The sequence below is a fragment of the Camelus ferus genome, chromosome 7, assembly GCF_009834535.1.
Source record: "Camelus ferus isolate YT-003-E chromosome 7, BCGSAC_Cfer_1.0, whole genome shotgun sequence".
NCBI lineage: Eukaryota > Metazoa > Chordata > Mammalia > Artiodactyla > Camelidae > Camelus > Camelus ferus.
In genome coordinates this window covers 13,174,018-13,195,464 of record NC_045702.1, presented here as the reverse complement: position 1 = coordinate 13,195,464, position 21,447 = coordinate 13,174,018, and the positions used below count along the sequence as shown (strand labels likewise).

The following is a 21,447-nucleotide window of genomic DNA, read 5'->3' as shown; positions in this document are numbered from 1 at the left end:
GTCACCCCTTGGGAAGCAGTTATACCACCTGTCCCCTCCTTCTCAGAAATCAGCTTTGTAGGATGACTGGGTGTCTCTGGACACAAAACCCTGTCTTCTTAGTGTTCTCACCAGTGTGTTCAGGCCCTGCATGAGCAGCTGGAACATCTCTTCTTTCAAAATAAGGGCAGAATGGAGCTTTTATTTTTGTAATTCTAGGGGCACCCTGCTAGAGTTTAAAAATTGCTTTCTGTGCTCACATGACCAGCTGGAAATTCCAATTTGGGGTTAAGCTTGGTTAAGTCAGTAGACAACTACCTAGTAATGTTGCTGAATCCTTCGGGGTTCCTCTTCCCCTCCCCATCCTTCCCCTAGAGGAGGAGTTCTTTGAACTGCTACATTCCACACACACCACATACCACCCCCCTTTGTAGTTCTTTTAAACTCAAACCCTAGAGAGAGGTGATGGGGTCTGATAGAAAGGAAGAACAGAAGCTTTGGGATCAGGGGGGCTCTGACAGATCAGCAAGTTCTTTAACCTCTCTGAGCATCAGTTTCTCACCTGCAAAATGGAAACAATACCTACTTTGCATGGCTGTTGTGGAGACTGGGAATAATGCATGAAAGTTCTTAGTACAGTACTGGGCACACAGTGATGATAGCTATTATCATTGAAAGCACGATTTCTAAGTATTTAGTCAGCTTTCACAGTAATGCCTTCAATGCAGAGATAAAATTAATTTTTTGGTACTGTCATGAACTAGTCACCCTGAAAACTGCACACTGGTGAATGAACTGACACACTGGAAGAGAGATACGAGTATACACATTTAAAAAATTATTTGAAGTTAGAATGCACAGTTTTTAAAGAGTCAATTCTTTGAAGTTTGTTATGGGAAACAGCAGTCCCATACTGTCCTCTTCTCCAGGGTAAGCACCTCACCTGTTTTAGCTGATTGTTTAGAATTTACCTCTGTTCTATAAGTAACATGCTTATCATGGTACTTCTTGATTTTTCAGTTTCAGGAGTAATCTTTTGACTCAGCTATAGAAGGGGAAGATTTCGCTTTTTCCTTCCTGACTTGTTCCACAAGTTTAAGTCCTAATTCCCTCTTCCTTCCAAACTGGTTGTTTTGTTTAAATATTGTACTCAGTGTCTACAGTTTTTTAACTATGTAAATACCATGTACAGTAGCTGAGCCATGTATAAAATTATGATTTCTTTTCTTTTCCTGCATAATTTTTTGTCTTTTCTGGAGGTAATAATCGCCTTAATTTTTTTGATTGTTTGCTTGGTTTTCTTAACACTAACCTAACCATCAAATCCTTTTTCAAGAAATTTGTATGCCTGGTACTTGATCTCTTCCCAGGAAGATCTCCCCAGGGCCTTCCAGTCTGCTCCAGTCTGGGCTGATACACATCTGGCATCCTGCCATTTCATTTCGCTGCCACCATCCTGGGATTCTGTTTGCCTCTGTCCTATGTTGGATATCAAATTTCCTGCATCAAAGACTCTTCTTGATTTATTCTTCATTTTACTCTTCAATTTGATCAAAGCTAGAAGACCATAGAATTTAAGGTTAAAAATAATTTGCCTTTATAATTTTAAAAGCCTTGATGCATTCCATCTAGCTTTCACTAGAAGCTGAGATGTTTAAAGCTGTTCTGCTTTCTAGCTTCCATAATGGCCTTTCCTATTTTCATTCTTGTAGCTTTGTCTTAAAAAATAAAATTATTTTAGTGGCTTTTTGAGAAGGAGCAAAATTAAATGTGTCTAGTTGGCTATTTTTTACTTAAAGTCTTTTTTTTAAACCCTAGGGCGGCTTTCTAGCTGTCACTTTCACTGGTTCCCTCTGGCAACAGAGCGGTGCTCTGGTTGAGTCTGTTGCTCTTATTAAGGTACTAGCCTCCTCTTAATTGCTAACCACCTGAATCTCCTTACTTTTTGACAGCACCCTTCTCCACACTGTTCCAAACAAATCAGTTTAGGTGTGGAGACCTTCAGAGCTCTCAGTCCTTGTGGAATGCCTCTCCTCCTGGGGCTGACTGAGCCACAGCTGTGGAGCTGAGGGTGGAGATGGTGACCTACCTCTTCTAGAGTGACCCCTCTGCTTTTTGAGCATGGTGCTGGGTAGGGCAGTAGCCTCTGGTCCTTTTGCCCTGCATGGAACCTGCACCCTATGAGTAAGCTGGGGCAAAGCTGACTGGGACACCAATTTTCTTGGCCAGCTGAACCTGGGGAAGAGCCTTTGCCCTCTTGTTGGGTAGAAGACGGGAGGCTCTGACCTCTGGGCTGTACTTGCCTGGAATTTAGTCTCTGAAACACAGAGGTGGGGCGTGAGAAATGCTAGCAGGCTGCCTTGCTAGGGGAGAGACCACAGCCGCTGACTGGGAGCTGGGGAGTGCGATCTGAGTGTCCTTGGTCACACACTTGGGAGAGTGGAATTTCCCTCGTGGGAACTGGGGTGAAGGGAGAAAGGGGTTGTGGCTTAAGTGCCACAAACTCTAACTGCTCTTACTGAGATTTAGTAGATTTTCTTGAATGAATGTTTCTTACCTTTTATGTTCTTAGGACAATTTCTAAAGACTTTTTTTTTTTTTTAGCCATTTTGGTATTCTACCTGGGAGTGGGTGGAAGATTGTCTTAGGCTGCAGTTCCACAACTGGATTTCTGCCCCATTATTCGTTTTTAAAGGGAAAATTTAACTACATAAAACCTAAGGATATTTAAATAGCAAAAAATATCATGACCAAATCTGAAATGACAATTTCCAGAAAATTACAAAATAAGAAATGAGTGGTTTTAAATTTCAAGTCCCTTAAATTAATCTATGAATTTAGAAATTAACTAATAAAAACAATGATAGGTTTAAGGGGGAATGTCTTTGTTGTTTAGGTTTTTGTTTTCCTGAAGCTAAGAATTGAGGAATTGCTGTTTGTTGACTGATTCACTGACGTGCCCAGGAGGGACATAATGTCAGTGATAGTACATGCCATTCCTTCTTTGAGGTGTTGTATGAATAAGTCATTTTGGAAGAAATCAAAAGTTCAGAGATTGTTTCCTTATTGACAGAAATTAAATATAAATAAGTGATTTTTAATTTTCTATATTTTCTCTGTATTTCTTTTTAATTCTCTGAAAGATGTTCCAGTGGAAGAAGATAAGACATCGCGAACTTGTAGTACATTCACCTGGAGGTGTAGGGGCTGGGGATAGGGAGGGCTTTTCTTTTTCTTTCTTTTTTCTATGTAAGCGTATGTTGTCTTTTATCCACAGTTTTCAGAGCAGCATAAAGCTAGATTATTTGTCCGTTTGTAACATCAAACAGAAGGTGGGTTGGCCATCCTTCTTTTTCGGTTGCTCTCCCTTATTTTTAATTAGATGGGGGGCTGTTTGTAGCGAGCCTTGCTGGTTGGATTCTTCAGCCTGCAGACTCTGGTCTGCACCCTTCTCAAAACTTGAGGGAGTAGTCTCCCATTTGCCGCTGACATGTTTCATGTCTTTTGTCTTTGTGGCCTTGGCTCGAGAATGTTTTTTCTTCTTCTTGGGTCCTTTGAGAGGTGACAAACTTTCAGATGACTTCTGGGACACAGACTGGAGACATTCTGAAGAGTTGACAGGAAGATTCCTTTGGCTTCTAAGAGGGGGGTTTCTGGGTGGTGTCCAAGATGTGCTGTATTTCTTTATATTTATGTAAGTAGACGGCTGAGGTCTAGGAAAGAAATGAAATATGTGAGTTTTTGCCCAGTATGTACCCTAAGTATTTGTAGTCCTTAGGTATTGTCATAGTATAAATCATATCTTTTTCCTTTAGTAAGTTCATTCTTCCTTATGACTTTTAACATTATTTCTATGAGAATGATCTAACTTCATTTCTGGTCATGATTTTTCAGCGTTACTCTAATCCTGTATTTCTGAATGCCTACAGTATATGTTTACTTGGATACCTGCCTTGACCCAAGGCTTCCCCTCCTGATATATTGGCCACTCTGGACCTCAGCTCCTTGCTTATATATCTTGTTGAAGTAAATGTTCTCTAAAATTCCACTTTGCTCTAAAAATCTACTTTGTTTATTCTATTAGAATGAATTCAGTATACATGTTCTAAGTTTTCTTCCTTTAGTCAGTAAAAAGATCAATATGAGTTCAAGAGAGAGAAGTTTTCCTCAAGAAAGGGAGTTTTTATAAATTTCTGATTGTAGCTAAAGCCTCTTAGTTTTTCTTTAAAATTCCATTTTTTTAACCACAGAATCGCAACTATATTTTTAATTAAACTCTTCATTTTGATATAACTGTGGACTCACCTACAGATGGAAGAAATAATATAGGGAGATCCCATGCACCCTTCACCCGGTTCCCTCAAAATGAAATATCTTGCAAAACTATAAACAATAACACAATCAGGATATATATAGTCAAGGTACAGAACAGTTCCCTTATGTTTCCCTTTTGCTGTCATACCTACTTTCCTCCTTCCCCATCCCAAATTATGTAATTTTGTTATTTCAAGAATGTCATATAAGTGGAATCATACTGTATGTAACCTTTTGGGATTGGCTTTTTTCACCCAGCATAATTCTCTGGGATTCATCCAGGTTGTTTTGTGGCTCAGTAGTTCATTCCTTATTATTGCTGAGAAGTAGTCCATGGCATGGATGTACCATAGTTTGTTTAATGATTCATCCATTGAAGGACATGGTTGTTTCTGGTTTATGGCTATTATATAAATAAAGCTGTTGTAAACGTGTGTGTACAGGTTTCTATGTGAACATGTCTCCACTTCTCTGGGATTAATGCCCAGGAGAGCAACTGCTGGGTCATATGGTAGTTATATATTTGGCTTTTAAAGAAACTGCCAAACTGTTTTCCAAAGTGACTGTACCATTTTACATTCCTACCAGCAATATGAGTGACACTATTTCTTTGCATCCTCATCAGCCTTAGGTATTATCACTATTTTTTATTATAGGCATTCTGATAGGTGTGTAGTGATATCTCATTGTGGTTTTAACTTGCATTTCTCTAGTGGCTAAAGATGTGAAATGTCTTTTCATGTGGTTATGTGCCATCTGTATATTCTGTTTGGTGAAATGATCAATTCATGTCTTTTGTCTGTTTTCTAAATGAGCTATTTGGTTTTTTTAATTGAAGTACAGTCAGTTACAATGTGTCAATTTGTGGTGTACAGCACAGTGTCCTAGTTGTGCATATACATACATATATTCGTTTTCACATTCTTTTTCATTAAAGGTTATTACAAGATATTGAATGTAGTTCCCTGTGTTGTTTTCTTACTATTGAGTTTCAGAATTTCTTTAATCTAGATTCTAGTTTCTTATTTATATGGTTTGCAGATATTTTCTCCTATAGTATAGCTTGTCTTTTTATCCTCTTACCAGAGTCTTTCAAAGAGCAAATGCTGTTATTTTGATCAATTCTAATTTATCAATTTTTCTTTTATGGATCATGCTTTTGGTATAAAGCATAACTTTCTCCCAACTCTATATCCTGAAAAATTTTCTCCTAAAAGTTGTATAGATTTATGTTGTACAGTTAAATCCATGATCTATTTTGAGTTATTTTTTTGTACAAGGTATGAGTTTAGGTCAAGGTTCATTTTTTTGGCCGCTGGATGTTTAATTGCTCTAGCAACGCTGGTTAAACAGGCTCTTTCTCCTACACTGACTTGCTTCTTGCATTTTTGTCAAGGATATTTGTGTGGGTCTATTTCTGAGTTCTCAGTTTGGTTCCATTGATATGTATGTCTATTCCTCCTTCCATACTACTTCCATTCTTCCATTCTTCTATACTTCCATTCTCTTAATTATTGTAGCTATATAAAAAATCTTGAAATCAGAGAGACTGATTCTTTCCATGTTATCTTTCTTTTTCAAAATTGTTTTTGCTATTTCAATGTCTTTGTATATCAATTTTAGAATAATCTTGTCTATATTTACAGAAAGTCTTGCTGGGATTTTGATAGGAATTAAGTAGAACTTGTATATCTATTTGGGAAGAACTGACATCTTTATTGAATTGAGTCTTCTAATCCATGAACATGCTATGTCTCTGTAGTCATTTAGAACTCCTTTGACTTTTTTTTGCATGTTGTGTAGTTTTCAGCATACAAGCCCTGTACATATTTTGATAGATATACACCTAAGTATTGTTTTTATTGAGAGGTTATAAATGTTATTTTAAATTGTAGTGTCTACATCTTCATTGCTTGTGTATAGAATTATAATTAATTTTGTATGTTTATCTTGTATTCTAAGACCTTGCTGAATTTGCTTATTCGTTATAGGAAGTCTATTTTTGTAGATTCTATGGGGTTTCTATTATAGGTAATAATGTCTTTTGCAAATAGGGACGGTTTTATTTCTTCCTTTATCAGTATGCCTTTTATTTCTTTTTCTAGCCTTACTGCAGTGGCTAGAACTTCCAGCAGGATATTGAATAAGAGTGGTGAGAGTAGTCTTTATTAAGTTGAGCAAATTTCCCTCTAATTTTTTTCTAGGAATTTTTACTATGAATAGGTACTGAATTTTGTCAAATGCTTTTTTGGTGACAATTAATATAATATGATTTTTCTTCTTTAGTCTGCTAATATGCATCCCACTGATTGATTTTTGATTTTTGAACAAATCTTGAATTCCTAAAATGGACCTTACTCGGTCATGGTGTATAATTCTTTTGCTATGGTGCTGAATTCTATTTGTTAATATTTTGTTAAGGATTTTTGCTATGTTTATGAGAGATAGTCTTTAGTTTTCCTTTTTTGCAATGCCTTTGGTTTTGGTATTAGGCTAGTAGTAGCTTCATAAAATAAACCGAGAAGTGTGTTTCCTATTCTATTTTCTGGAAGAAATTGTTTATAGTTGGTGCTAATTCTTCTTTAAATATTTGATAAAATTCTCCTGTGAGGCCATGTGGGAGATTTCTTTTTTGGGAGTTTTAAAAAAAATAAATTCAGTTTTCTTCATAGTTGGAGGGGAATTCAGATATTCAGTTCCATATTGTGTGGATTGTGGTAGTTTGTGATTTTTTAAAGGAAATAATCTTTTTTTTCAGTTATCAAATATATGTGTGTAGTATTTCCTATTACCTTTTTGATGTCTGCAGGATCTTTAGGGGTATCCTCTTTGATTCCTGATATTAGCAATTTGTGCCTTTATTTCTTTGTCTTGCTTGAAATTTGTCAATTTTTATTGATCTTTTCGAGGAACAAATTATTTCACTGACTCTCTTTGTCATTTTTCTATTTTCAATTTCATCTCTTTATTATTTCCTTCCTTTTGCTTTGGGTTTATTTTGTTCTTTTTATAATTCTTGCAGTAGGAGCTTATTGATTTAAGACTTTTGCTCTTAACGTATGTGTTTATTTAGCTCTGTATACTTCTCTCCTGGCACTGCTTTAGTCACATCTCACAAGTTTTATACACTGTTTTCATTTTTCATTCAATACATGTTTTTATTTTCTTTGAGACTTCATCATTGATTCGTGAATTGTTCATAAGCATGTTGTTTAACTTTTAAGTACTTGGGAGTTTTCTTGTTACCTTTGTGCATTGACTTCTAGTTTGATGCCTCTGTGATAAGAGAATACACTTTATATGATTTAAATTATTTTAAATATGTTGAAGTTTGTTTCATGGCCAGGATATGGTCTATCTTGATAAACATGCTCCATGCATACTTGAAAAGAGTGTGTATTCTGCTATTGTTGAGTGGAGTAAACTCCAAATGCAAATTAGATTTTATTGGTCAGTGGTGTTGAATTCTTTTACATCCTTATTGATTTCCTGTCTACTGATTTGATCAGTTGTGGATTTATCCATTTCTCCTTTCAGCTTTTGCTTCACATATTTTGTAGTTCTGTAGTTTTGTGCATACACATATAAGATCACTATATGTTCTCAGTGGGTTGGCCTTATTATATAATGTCCCTGTCTGTCTCTGATACTTTTCTTTGCTCTGAAATCTACTTTATCTGATATTAATATAGTCACTTCTGCTTTATTGTTTTCATGATAAGTTTTCTTCCATCCTTTTATTTCAGCCTACCTACATCATATTTGAAATGAGTTTCTTGTGGACTGCATATCATTGGGTAATATATTTTAATCCACTCTTCCAATCTCTGTCTTTTAATTGTTATATTTAGACCATTTACATTTAAATATAGTTATTGTTATCTTAGGACTTAAATCTGCCTTTTATTTTTTAGTTTATGTTTGCTGTTTTTTCCCTATCGTTTTCTTTTTCCTGCCTTCCTGCGGATAATGTGAATATTTGGGGGAATTCCATTTTTTTTTAATCTATAATGTTTTTGAGTATATCTCTTTGAATAGCTTTTTGAGTGGTTACTAGATACTACATTGCATATGCATAACTTGAGTATAGAAATCTTATCTCCCTTTATGTCCCTTTACCGTCTCACATTTATAATTGTCAGTGTTATAATTTTTGCTTCAGCCATCAAGACATTTAGAAAACTCAAGAGGAGAAGGAAGTCCTATTATATTTACCTGTACATTTCCTCAGCATGTTACTTCTTTCCTGATGTTCCTTCCTTAATTATTTTCTATCTGTTTAGAAAAATTCCTTTAGCCATTCTTTTAGTGTAGGTCTTCTAGTGAACAGTTCTCTTAGTTTTCCTTCTTCTCAGCATTTCTTGATTTCTCTTTTATTTTTGCTGGGTGTAGGATTATGGGTTGACAGTTCCTTTCTTCCAGTAATTGAAAACATTGTGCCACTTCTAGCCTCCTTAGTTTTTGATAAGGAATCTGCAATTCAAACTGTTTTCCCTCATAAATAAGGTGTCATTTTTCTCTGGCTGCTTTCAAGAATTTTTCTTTTTCTTTAGTTTTTAAAAGTTAAATTTTGGTGTATCTTGGCATGGATTTCTTTGGGTTTGTCCTGTTAGTGGTTTGCTCAGTTTTAGGTTTATGTCTGTTGCCAAGTTGGTAAATATGAGTACCTCTGAGTACTTTTTCAGCCTTGCCTGCTTTCTCCTACTCTTCCTGGGACTCTGATAACATGAATGTTAGATCTTGATTTCTAGTCCCACAGGTCTCTGAGGCTCTGTTCATTTTATTTCCAGTCTGTTTTCTCTTTGATGTTCAGGTTGGGTTGTTTCTGTTGTTCTTTCTTTTCCAGTTCACAGACTCTTTCCTCTGTCCTCTCAATTATGCTGTTGAGCCTCTGAGCTTTTTATTTCCATTATTGTGTTTTTCCATTCCATTTCCCTTTGCTTTTTCTTATTACCTTGTATTTCTTTCTCTCCTTCTCTGCCCCCCAACCATGCCTGAGAGTTTATATTTTCTTTCACTTGTTTCAAGTGTGTTTGTGTTTGTTGAACCACTTTTATCATGACTGCTGTAAAAATCTGTCAGAAAATCCTAACGTCACTGTTATCTCAGTGTTTGCATTTACTGATGATCTTTTCCAGTCAATTTTAATCTTCTTGATTCTTGGTGTGATGACTTACTTCTGATTAAAACACAGACATTCTTATATGCTATGAGACTCTAGATCTTATTTAAACCTTCTGCTTTAGCTGACTTTTTGTGACTTTGGTCTAGCAGGGGTGAGACCTCATTACTGACAGATGGAAGTGGAAGTCTAGGTTCCGCACTTGGACTCCACTGACACCAGAGGGGAGGAGCTTCTCATTCCTGCTGGGCAGGTGTAGGAGTTTCCTCTTCCCATGTATCCATCCTCCACTGACACTATGGTAAAGGTGGCCTCATTACTGCTGGGTATTGGTGAAAGTTCTGACTCTCCACTAGGCCTCCTTTGACACCCCATGGTAGGGAAAGGGAGTGGCACCTCATTTTTGTCTAGTGGGTGTACAAGTCTTGGCCCTCCATATGGTCTTTGGTGATACCCTGAGGAGGGGGTCTCTATAGGCCCGTGGGGATGAAAGTCCTGACTTGGCACTTACCCGTCTTTGCACTACCTAGCAGGGGGTTAGAGATGCCTCATTATAACCTCATAGGAGTGGAAGTCTAGACCCTTCACTCTGCTTCTGCTTATGTGGGTGGGAGTGAAGCCACTGTTTATCTGTAGTGTTCGGCTGGAGTAGTGTGGTTTTTGTCTCCTACTAGAAAAGGAATATTTTCCATTTTGGTAGGCCATCCTTTTCCTGGTCTTTTGGTCATATAGTACAGGCTTTTATTGTCATTTTTTTCTTTTTTCTTGGCCTGTGCCCATTGGTGTTTCTAGGTTGTTGGCTTCTTCAGCTCCAAGTCTTGAATATATGAGGCAAAAAGAAGCCCCAGGCCACTTCCCACTGTGTCACTCCTTGGCTCTGAGGTCCCTAGCTAGTCTGCCTTCTTTTTCCCACCTTTCAAAGTTATCTTATGCTTGCTTTATATGCAACATCTAGGGTCTTTAGTTGTTTTTAGTGGGAAGAATAGGGAAAATGCATTTGCTTCATCTTCCAGGAAGTGAAAAAGTCTCTAATTAGATTTTGATTTGCATAATCTTTCTCAAGAATTTTCATCTACAAGATCTTATGGTAGCTCACAGAGAAAAAAAAAGTGACAATGGGGGGGAGGGTATAGCTCAAATGGTAGAGCGCCTGCTTAGCTTGTACTAGGTCCTGGGTTCAGTCCCCAGTACCTCCACTGAAAAAGTAAAAAAAAAGTAAATAAACCTGATTACCTCCCCCCTGCAAAAAAAAAAAATTATAAAAGAAAAGTGACAATGAATATATATATGTTTATGTATAACTGAAAAATTGTGCTCTACACTGGAATTTGACACAACATTGTAAAATGATTATAAATCAATAAAAAATGTTAAAAAAAGAATTTTCATCACTACCAGATGGGATTCCAGATGTGAGATTTGTTACTCCATGACCAGTGATAATTTAAGAGATGTATATCATCTTGCTAATATGCTATTAATTAGTAATCCACTTATACCCTATTCATTCTGGCGTGAGAAAAGAACAATTTAAGTTCCAGTTCTGTAGTTACGTTCAGATGTTATATCCTTTAGCACGTTAATTCTGCAACCTGTTACAGTACTAATTAACTAGTCTCTCCCTAGTCCAAACTGGATTGATGCCTAAAATGGTTTAGCAAAGGTGAGTTCTTTTCATTCTTTGCTTATTCTCATTCCACCCTGTCATCATGTGATACTATGTGTGTCAAGTCAGTCAGATAAAGGATACAGAAAACAGAGAAAAGGCAGCCATAAGGAAATGAGTTTTAAGAGCAAAAAATATAAATTGGATGATGTTAAATATATAGTGAGATCATTTGTTAAGAATGGTCTTGCTTTCTGCTCTCCTAATTTTTCATATTTCCATGTATACCTTTATTAGATACTTTTGGGGAGTATCTACCCCAGGCAAAATTTTCCCTTCTATGGGGACTGCCTCTAGATCCACAAGGGTAGGGCTTCAGTCAGCCATATTTACAACTATTTGACTTCTGCCCACTGGAGTGGCTGCCAGTCATACTATCCTTCCCTACAATTTGGAATTGGGAATGAGAGATAATGAGTTAGTCTTTTAAGTGAAGCTGCTATAGGGTACAGATTTGTCAGTTAAGTAAGGGGTGTGAAAACTTCTCTGTAGAGAGAGAAAAGCACAGACTGAAGATGGACAGCTTCCCATGCCCAGTTCCAGGTCCTTTCCTGAATCCTGCCTGAATTCCTTCTCTCTCTTGTTTCCATGAATAGCCTTGTATTTCCTTATAATTCTTCCCCCCACTGTACCTTATGCTTTTTGATTAAGCTAGCTTGAATTATTTTGCTATATGTAACCACAGAGTTCTTAATCAATAAAGACTACCATTTATTTACACCCTCAGGCTCAGGCCAGTCCACACTGAGTGCATGTCTAGGTTCAAAATATATAAGAAATCTCTTTGTGAAGATAATAACTAAAACTCAAGCTGCATCCTAACTGTCCCCTCTCAGACCCCTTGCTTATATCCAGATTCTCAACTTCTCAGCCTCTTTGCCTGATGGGGAGCGTAGGTCCATTGTATTTTGCTGTTAATTTCCTGATTTTTGATTTTGCTGATACTATCATACTCAGTCCCTTGTTTGCCTGGCCTACACTGTCTGTTTGCTTCTCATATTAGCTGACTCACTAGATTCAGTTTCTGTTAGGCATTGCCTTCCCCAGCATGAGAGCTACCCCATCCTACTAGAAACTGCCTACCAGTTGCCTATTTTTATGATTTTTATTGACTTTGCTGATTATACAATAAAGAAATATGCATTAATAAAAATTTAGGGAAAAAAGCATGAAGAGGAATATCATACTGTCAATACTGTAACTATCCAGAGATAATCATTATTGGGAATATGTGCTTCCAAAGTTTTTTCTAGATATATATGTGTGAGTGTGTATAATATGCACACATTAAATGTAGAAACATAATCTATAAATGCAGCCATACCAAATCAAACTGTTCTGCAGCTTTTATTCACTAACACGTTGTGAACATCATTTCATGTTAGTTAATATACACTTATAATATTTAATAACGACATAATCTTTCACTTTAGGATGTACCATAATTTATTTAAGCAGTCTTCTATTGTTGGACATTTAGATTCATTTTTATTTTTCTTTGGCTCTTTTAATTTTTGAAAAAATATTTTATTTTTTTAAATTTATTTATTGCTTTTTTGTTTTCATTTTGGGGGGAGATAATTAGGTTTACTTATTTAGTTATTTTAATGGAGGTATTGGGGATTGAACCTAGGACCTTGTGCAAACTAAGCACGCACTCACTCTACCACTAAGCTATACCCTCCCCTCTCTTTGACTCTTATAAGCAATACTGAAATGAGTATCACTACAGAAATCTTCTAGCCCTTTCCTAGGTTTTTTCCCCTTAGGATCAGTTTCTAAAAGTAGAATTCAGTCAAAACAAATGTGGATATTAGGGAGTTTTCATTTATATTGTTAGATTGCCTTCTAGACACTGTACCCATTTATATTCCAACAATCAGTGAATGAATTCTTCTATTGAGAGACAAAAATGAAGAGAATTTCATTACTGTTTTAATTTTTACTGCTTGGATTTAAGTGAGATTGAACATTTTTAAATGATCATTGGCCATGTTGGGTTTTTTTTTTCTTTTTGAATTTCTGGTTCATAGCCTTTGCCCATTTTCCTATTAAAATATTCATAATTTTGTCATTGATTTGTAGGCAGCTTTTGAATATTAAGTATATTGGTCCTCTGCTTTTCATTTATATTATGAAGAGAAATGTCAAAGCATACTGATGAAAGACTGCAGCCAAAATGTCTAGTTAGGGTTGAATCCAATTCTGCCACCTATTGCCTGCGTGACCTTGGACAAGTTACTTAACCTGTTTCTACCTCAGTTTCCTTATGTGTAGAATGTAATGTGTGTGTATAAACACAGAATGCTGTGCAGCACATGGAAAGTACTTTATCAAAATCTATTGATAATATTAGTATTATATTATTTTCAGCTTGTCATTGTCTTACTTTTATTTACATGAGTTTCCTTTTGGCCTTAGTGATGGTTCTGTTTTTTTTAATCTTAAAAGAAATCTGGCCTTATCCTTTCTGCTTTCCTCTTAATATGTATAAGCTGAAGTAGCTCAGGTTAGTTATTTTTAATTCTGGTTGCCCCCTAGGACTATAAGGTTTAAACACACCTGAGAAATTTCAAGTCAGGCCATGGTCATACTTTATTAATGCATACTTTATTCACAGATCCAAATGAATGAGTGGTTTCATGCAAATAAACAATCAAATAAGTAAGGCCTGACAGCCTACCCCTTCACATATCCAGTGTTTTATTATGGCTTTAGGCCTTTGTCCCTTTGTCAAATGTGGTGTAGCTGCCAAGGTTTTTAAGATCCTGTGTTTGTTTCTTAGGATAATGAATTAATAAGCCCCCTGTTTCCTTATAAAAGAGTGTATGTATTAAATAGCTAAGAATGACAAAATTGTATTGACTTACTGATGTTGGATTTGAAAGTTGATTCTTGGATTGAGTATCTGTTTTATCTGAGTGGTTTGCACATTTTTAGTGCTTTTCATGATGGGGAGCAAATACTGCAGTATTTCTTGAGTTTGGGCTATTTCTTTATCCCTGTAGATTCGTTTTTCATCATCTGTCCAATTTACGCCAGCCTTCTTGCTTTGGAAAGATGTACATTCCTTCATATTACTGTTTAAGTTGTGATGCAGATCTGGGGAGCAACCATAAAAATATGTGTAGATACATAAACTGAACTAGTTAAACAATTACTTACTGAGCATTATGTGCCAAAAATTCTGTCTAAAAATTCTTATCCATCTGAAGCTTATACTTTAATTACAGGGCAGCAAATAAGCAAATAAACAAGTAAGATATATATATCAGACAGTAAAATTTACAGGAGAAAGTAAAGCTGGGGAGGGGAATAGGGAATTCTTGGGGGGAGGGGTTGATTTTTGTTTTTAAAAAGGTGTTCAGAGAAGGCCTCCCTGTGAACCTGCTGTGTCAGAGGAGTTAGGGAACAAGTCAAGCAGCTGTCAGAGGGAAGAGCTATGCAGGCAAGGGGAATAGTTAGTGCAAAGGCCCTGAGCTAGGAGCGTGCTACTGTGTCCAAGGAACACCAAGGTGGGACAAGTGGCTAAAGCAGAATGTACAAGGGGAAAGATACAATGTGAATTCAGAAAGGTAACTTGTACTTAGTTCACGTAAGGCCTCACAGGCTTTAAGGGCTTTGATTTTTACTGAGTGAGAAATAGGGAGCCACTGGAAGGCTTTGAGAAGAGTGTCACATTTGAGATTTGCTTTAACAGGATCATGCTGGTTGCTGAGTTGAGAACAGATTGAACACAGGCAAGGATAAACAAGCAGGGAGATCTCTTGGAAGGCTGCTGAAACAATGCAGGAGAGAGGATGGCAGCTTGGACCAGGGTGATGGCAGTGGCTGGGAGGGTGAGAAGTAGGGAAGGAGAGGAGTATCCTGAGTATATCTGGGGATTTTCAAATGAATTAGACATGGAGAGAGAGAAGAGAGAAATCAGTGGTGTCTCCAAAGCTTATGTGTGAGGAAATACAAGGATGGAGATGTAGGGTAAACTATGGGAAGAGCATGTTAGAAACTAGAAACACCTTTATTAGATGATATGAAGGAATTATTGTGTATTTTGCTAATTGTGATAAGCATATAATAACATTAAAATGTTTAACAAACAATTTTAAAAAATAAAGTTCATTTTAAAAGTGTTTATTCCACTTAACACCCATTAGGCTGGCTTCTGTCAAAAACCAGAAAATAATAGGCAAGGATGTGGAGAGATTAAAACCCTTGTGCACTGTTGGCTGGAATGTAAAATGGTGCAGTCTAAATGGAAAACAGTATGGTGGTTCCTCAAAAAATAGAAAACAGAATTATTATATGATCTAGCAATTCCACTCCTGGGTATATGCCCAGGAGAACTGAAAGCAGAGGCTTGAAGCGTTATTTGTATACCCATATTCATAGCAGCATTATTCACAATAGCCGAAAGGTGGAAGCAACTAAAGTGCCCATGACAGATGAATGACTAAGCAAAATGTGGTCTAAACATACAATGGATTATCATTCAGCCTTAAAAAGGAAGGAAATTCTGGCATCTGCTACAACATAGATGAATCTTGAAGATATTATGCTAAGTGAAACAAACTAGTCACAAAAAAGACAAATACTGCATTTTTCTTCTAAATATTTGATACCACTTGTATAAGATACCTAGAATAGCCAAAGTCAAAGTAGGGTAGCTGCCAGGGTCTGGGAGGAGGGAGGAATGGGCAGTTGTTGAATGGGTATGGTGTTTCAGTTCTGCCAGACGAAGAGTTCTGAAGCCCATGTGCACCACAACGTGAATGCACTTAACACTGCTGAGCTTTACACTTAAAACAGTTGAGACAGTCATGTGTATAAAATACATCATGTGTATTTTAACAGAATTAAAAAAAATTTAATATACATAGGGTGGGGGGGGGGAGAACCCTGAGTATAGCCTGAAGGAAGCTTGGTAGATTTTAAAGGATGTAGTAGTGTTACTTATAATTATGATGCCAAATTGATACGTAAACAGCATAATAAAAAGTAGAATACACTCAGAATAAAATAAACGATTCCAGTAAACAATTTCAGCTCGCCAGAATTTGTTACTGTTCCACTGTCACTCAAATGGTTCGCAGAAAAATCAAGGAAATGTCTTCTCTCTCAAGGCAACATAATTAGTTCAACAGGGGAGGAGATTTTTACAAGCCTTGCTTAAAAATCATATTTCAGAATCACAAAGAGAATGAAAGCTCACAATGGAAAAATTCTTGTTAGTTTGTTTTCTTTTCAAGATGGGGAAATGAGAAAGGGACTAGTCTCTTTCAAACAGTGTTTTGAATACACTAATCAGAGTGGCAGAAGATGGTAATAAATTATATAATCTCTGTATATTTAAGAATAAATTTTGTTGACATTTAAAAAAAAGCAAGAAGTATATTATGCTTTGTAAAAAGATGTTTATCTAGTTAGAGATATACACTGAACTATTTATGGGCAAAACAATTTGATTTGCTGACTTTTTTTTAAATTACATTTTATTTTTTTTTGGTGGGGGGAGGTGATTATTTATCTGTTTATTGTTATTCTTAAAATATGCTTTTATTGAAGTACAGTCAGTTTACAATGTGGTGTTAATTTCTGGTGTACAGCACAATACTTCATATAGGACCATACATACATTTGTTTTCATATTCTTTTTCACCATAAGTTACTACAAGATACTGAATATTGTTCCCTGTGCTATACAGTATAAACTTGTTTATGTATTAGTTAGTATCTGCATGATTTGCTGACTTTTGAAATACTTTCACACACAGAAAATGGTGGGAATATAGATGAAACAAGAATAGCAGGATGCCGATAGCTATTAAGGGTGGACACCTGTGGTTCATTATTCTATTCTCTCTACTTTTGTTTATACTTGAAATTTCCACAATAATGCCTTTTTAAAAAAGGAATTGTCCATTACTAAAAGGAAAGGAAACAGATGACTAAAGCACTCACTGTATTAAGCTGGACTTGAGAGATGATAAATGAGGTTATGTATGATTACAATATCTGGCAATGCTGGCAAGTAAAATGATTTTATCTACAGTCTCTTGAGAAGCCATTCTTAGCCATTCAAGAAATATTCACTGAATGATTATTATGTGTCTATTATTTTGTTTGGTTTGGTAAATAGGTATGAAAAATATAGTCCTTGCCTTTAATATGCCAACAGTTGGGACTAGAGAGGGAAAAGTAAAGCATCAATTAGAATATATATCTAGAGATAAGGCAAGGTGCTTACTAGAGTGTTGCAGAAGAGGGACTCCTAGCCATGCTTAGAGCTGGATAAGGAAAACTTCCTAATTCCTAATTAATCTGAGTCTTGATGAATAAGAAAAGTCAGCTAAGTTAAAAAAGAGGTAGTAATCAAGGTACTGGGACTAACATGGCACATTCAGGAAATCACAGGATGGTTTAGAATGACTAGAATATCAGGTAGATGTGAGTAAGTGGTTCAAAACTAGACACCTTGTTTGTAATAATAGCACTTTTGAGAAATTTTCTGAAATAGGAATAATTTGTGACTGGTAGATGCTTATGTTTTAAAAATTGAATTGTTAGGGGGCCACTGAAGATTTTAAGTGTGGAAATGATATAATTAGATCTGCATTTTTGAAATACCACATGGCAGCCAGGAGGATGACAGGTTGAAGAAAAGTGAGACTGGAGGCAGGGAGCCAAGTTAGGAGGCTAACGCAGTCAGTCAAGGGAGGCAGAAAGGGAGTCTGAACTAGAGGGAAAGTGGTATGATAAGGAAAAGCAGATTCAAGAGAATCTTTGAGAGTAGAATGGATAGAGCTTCTCCTTACTGGAGACCAATGAGATATAGAAGATTAGGGTATGTCTTGGGCTGTTTAGCCCACTGGAGGATGGCAGTATTATTGACAGAGACACAGAATGCAGGAGAAAGATCTGCAATGGGCAAGCTGAATTAGAAGTATCTGTGAGGAAAAACATGACATATCCAGTAGGCAGATAAATATGGAATTCAGAAGAGATGCCTAGACTGATGATTAGAAAATATGATGATCGTCAGTTGTTTGCTGAAGCTGCAGGGATAGATGAGAGTGCTCAGAAATAAAGTATGTGGTGAGAAGAGGAAGGACTGAAGGATGGAATGCTGGGGAGTGGCCCAGTTCAGGCAGAGGAAGAGAAGCCCATGTAGGACACCAGGCACGCACGGCCAGAGAAACAGGACTAAAACAAGGAGACAGAAGTTCCACAGATATGTCTGGTGAATTGCTCAGTGAATCAAGGGGGAGTGTGAAGGCACTGGGAATACCCAACAGTAGAGAAGTCAAGTATGGTAAGAACTTTGGAAATAACAACTTCACTGCTATGGTGAGAGCAGAAGCCAGACTGTAGTAGGTGTACAAGTATACAGGTGAGGAAGTGAAGGTAATGAATACTGATCTTTGATAGAGGTGAGAGAGAGGGTAGGAATTAGAATTACGTCACGGAGAAAACTGACGGGGGGCAAGGGATCTAGAGCACCACCGATAGTTCAGAGTACTTTTGGACTTCGTTAAAAAAATTCAGTATTCCCCCAGAGAGAGAGGATGGTATAAGGAACTCCCTCTTAAACTCATCACTCAGCTTCAGTAATTTGATCTTTTTTGCTGTAATGGTTGATCAATATTTAAAATCCACCTACAACACTGGAAAAAAATGGTTAGAGGTAGTTTACAAATAAGCTGTGCAAGTGAAGTAGTGTTCCAAAAAAAGAGAAATGATGCCTGATGATGCCTGAAATGCCATGACTCACTTCTGGGTGCTTGTGGTATGGCTAAATCGAAGATTGGATACTGCAGGAGCATTGTGTTTGTGTTCACCAAATTCACTAGAAGAAATGACTTGCATACAAAATTATCTGCCAGGATTTATTATGAATTTTCTCCTTCCTGATTGGCCTCAGTCAGCTGAATCTGTGTCTGTACTGTATCTCATCAACAAATTCAAACTCTTCCAGAACTGAAGGGGTCTGACTGGCCCTGTCATTAATCTTGGACAGATCCAGCTCATTACCACTTGAATAGTTCAATAGTGAGAAGGGACAGACTTCCTTCTGCAAGAAACTGAGTGATAATGAAGATAGGACATTTTTGAAGAAAATTCATCGCACTAAATTTATATATTATAAAGGGGCAACACCAACAAATAAGAAAAGACAACTCTGTCTGAAATAATTTAGTTCAGTAAAAAAATGTAGAATTTTTATTAGTATATCATCAAGATTCACCAGGACATATGTTTATAATATAATCAAGAAACCATGAGAATCTCAGCTCAGGAAAAATTGTATAAGGTTGAGAAATACAATTTTAAATTAAGCAGTGGGGGACACTGAAGAACAAGTCTCCCCTTTGCGGCAAAATTCTATAAATACTACCTGTCTCCTAGTTTCTCTCCTCCTACTTAAAAACACTTTAATTAGACTTGTACCTCTGTCATTCTCCTGAAATTTCTCTGATCAGGATCTGCCCTAAATAAAACCTCCATGTTGTAAAATCCAGTAGTAAATCCATCTCACTTGACAGCAGAAGCATTAGACTTGGTTGACTATTCCCTCCTCTTTGATACACTTTCTCACTTAGCTTCCAGGACAACACATTCTCTTAGTTTTCCTCCTACCCCAGAGGGTGCTCCTCAGTCTTCTTTTGTTGGATTCTTACTCTTTTCCTGATTCATCAGTGCTGAAATTCCCAAGGACTTGCTCCTTAACCCTCTTCTGTACCTACACTCACTTAAATCTTATCTGGCTTCGTACTTTAAAATACTATCTTTATGCTGAAAATCCCCAAATATATGTTTAGCTTGGATCTCTTCCTGGAACTCCAGACTCATATATGCAACCGTCTGTTCAATACCTCCACTTCAGTGTCTGGAAGGCACTTCAAAAATAAGATATCTAAACTGGATTGCTGCTCTATTGTCAGTCTCTGCCATTTGGCAGATGATAACTGAATCCAGCGAGTTGCTGGCCCAATACCCTGGAGTTTCAACAGTTGTAAATACCTGTGGAACCATTACCATAAACAAGATCTAGGAAAGACCATCCCTAAAAGATTCCTGGTGCTCCTTTACAGTCCTTTCTCTCCTCCCTCCCCTACTCTGTCCCTTCCTGCTCCGGGAAACCTTTGTCTACTTTTTGTCTGTATAGATTAGCTTGCATTTCATATCGGTGTGATTTCATATAGCATTTACTGTTCTGTGTCTGGCTTCTTTAACTCAGCACAGTGATTTTGAAATTCACCCACGTTGTGTGTATCAGTTCTTTATTTTTTTATTCTATGGTATGGGAAGGGCATAAATAATAAGTAATGGGAATAAGGCAATAGATTTATTTCAAGGCTGTATTAAACTGAAATAATTTTCCTCTATATTCAACTCATATAGAAATTAAATAAGGCAAATATTTTTTAGAGTCAGGAATAAAATGGCTGTCTGTCCTCCGCTTACAAAAACAGTTCCCATAATCCAGATTTCATAGGATTTATTAATGTTGATATAGTGAAAGCCACCTTTGTATTTATTATAATCCTAAACAAACAAACAAACAATAAAACCTTCTGTTGGTATCCTTCTCTTCTCAGTCCAACTGGGAGTTTGTTTGCACTTGGGACACTTCAAAGATGTCACTTTGAAACAGTTTCCATACAAATCAGTGCTCTTGGGCTGAAATGTTTCCTGGATTGGCCTCTCATTAGTTTCTAAAAAATATCCTTGTTGGTCTTTGCTAAGCCTCTGAATCATACTTTGGGAGCTGAAAGAAATTGAGTATTTCTGATTTCAGTTGTCAACAATGAATTATCTAATCAAGAGTAATGTAATGCCATGTTATATCTGTGTATTACATCTCACAGTATGCAAAGTATTGTTACAGATATTACCTTGGGGCCTTCACCCATCCTGTGATTCAGGCAGGATGGCAGTGTTATCCCCGTCTTACATCAGAGAGGGAATATTAGGAAATCAGAGAGGTTAAGCTATTGTTCAAGATAACATAGCTGTAAGAGGGAGGGGCAGGTCTAGAATACATATCCTCTAACTTCAGTACTTTTTCTGTTACTTTCTCTTATGTTGATATGTTATTTCATTTCTTTCCACATACATGATAAGTAATATATTTTAAAAAGTTAAGTATTAGTTTAAATTAATTAATTCTAGATCCAAGTACAGGTATGGCCAAAGATGGTTTCTTAACCTAATTTTCTAGGTTTTTTGGGGCAAGAGAGTCTACATATTTCAACAGAACCCATTTTAATTGAGCAGAAACCAAGTTCTCAGAAAAGAGACCAAGGAAGGAAGAACAGGCATACGTGTTTCCTCTTGTGCAAATTCAGTCTGTTCTCAGATACTTACA

The 21,447-nt window shown here is 36.6% G+C and overlaps 1 protein-coding gene and 1 long non-coding RNA gene across 7 annotated transcripts in view; one reads left to right on the top strand and one right to left on the bottom strand.

Moving 5' to 3' along the window:
* Positions 1-21,447, top strand: part of LOC116664815 — a 40,884-nt gene that overhangs the window by 266 nt on the left and 19,171 nt on the right. The window lies entirely within an intron of this gene.
* Positions 3,071-21,447, bottom strand: part of AGBL3 (ATP/GTP binding protein like 3) — an 85,280-nt gene continuing 66,903 nt past the window's right edge. For 5 of the 6 annotated variants that reach the window (XM_032483377.1, XM_032483382.1, XM_032483379.1 and 2 more), the window contains 2 exons: positions 13,952-14,183; positions 3,071-3,692 (listed from right to left, as the gene is read on the bottom strand). In XM_032483377.1, the coding sequence (XP_032339268.1) occupies positions 3,281-3,692; positions 13,952-14,183 (644 nt within the window). In that variant the 3' untranslated portion in view covers positions 3,071-3,280. Of the gene's footprint in view, positions 3,693-13,951; positions 14,186-21,447 lie in introns of all 6 variants that reach the window. The other variant, XM_032483386.1, reaches the window with a different exon arrangement.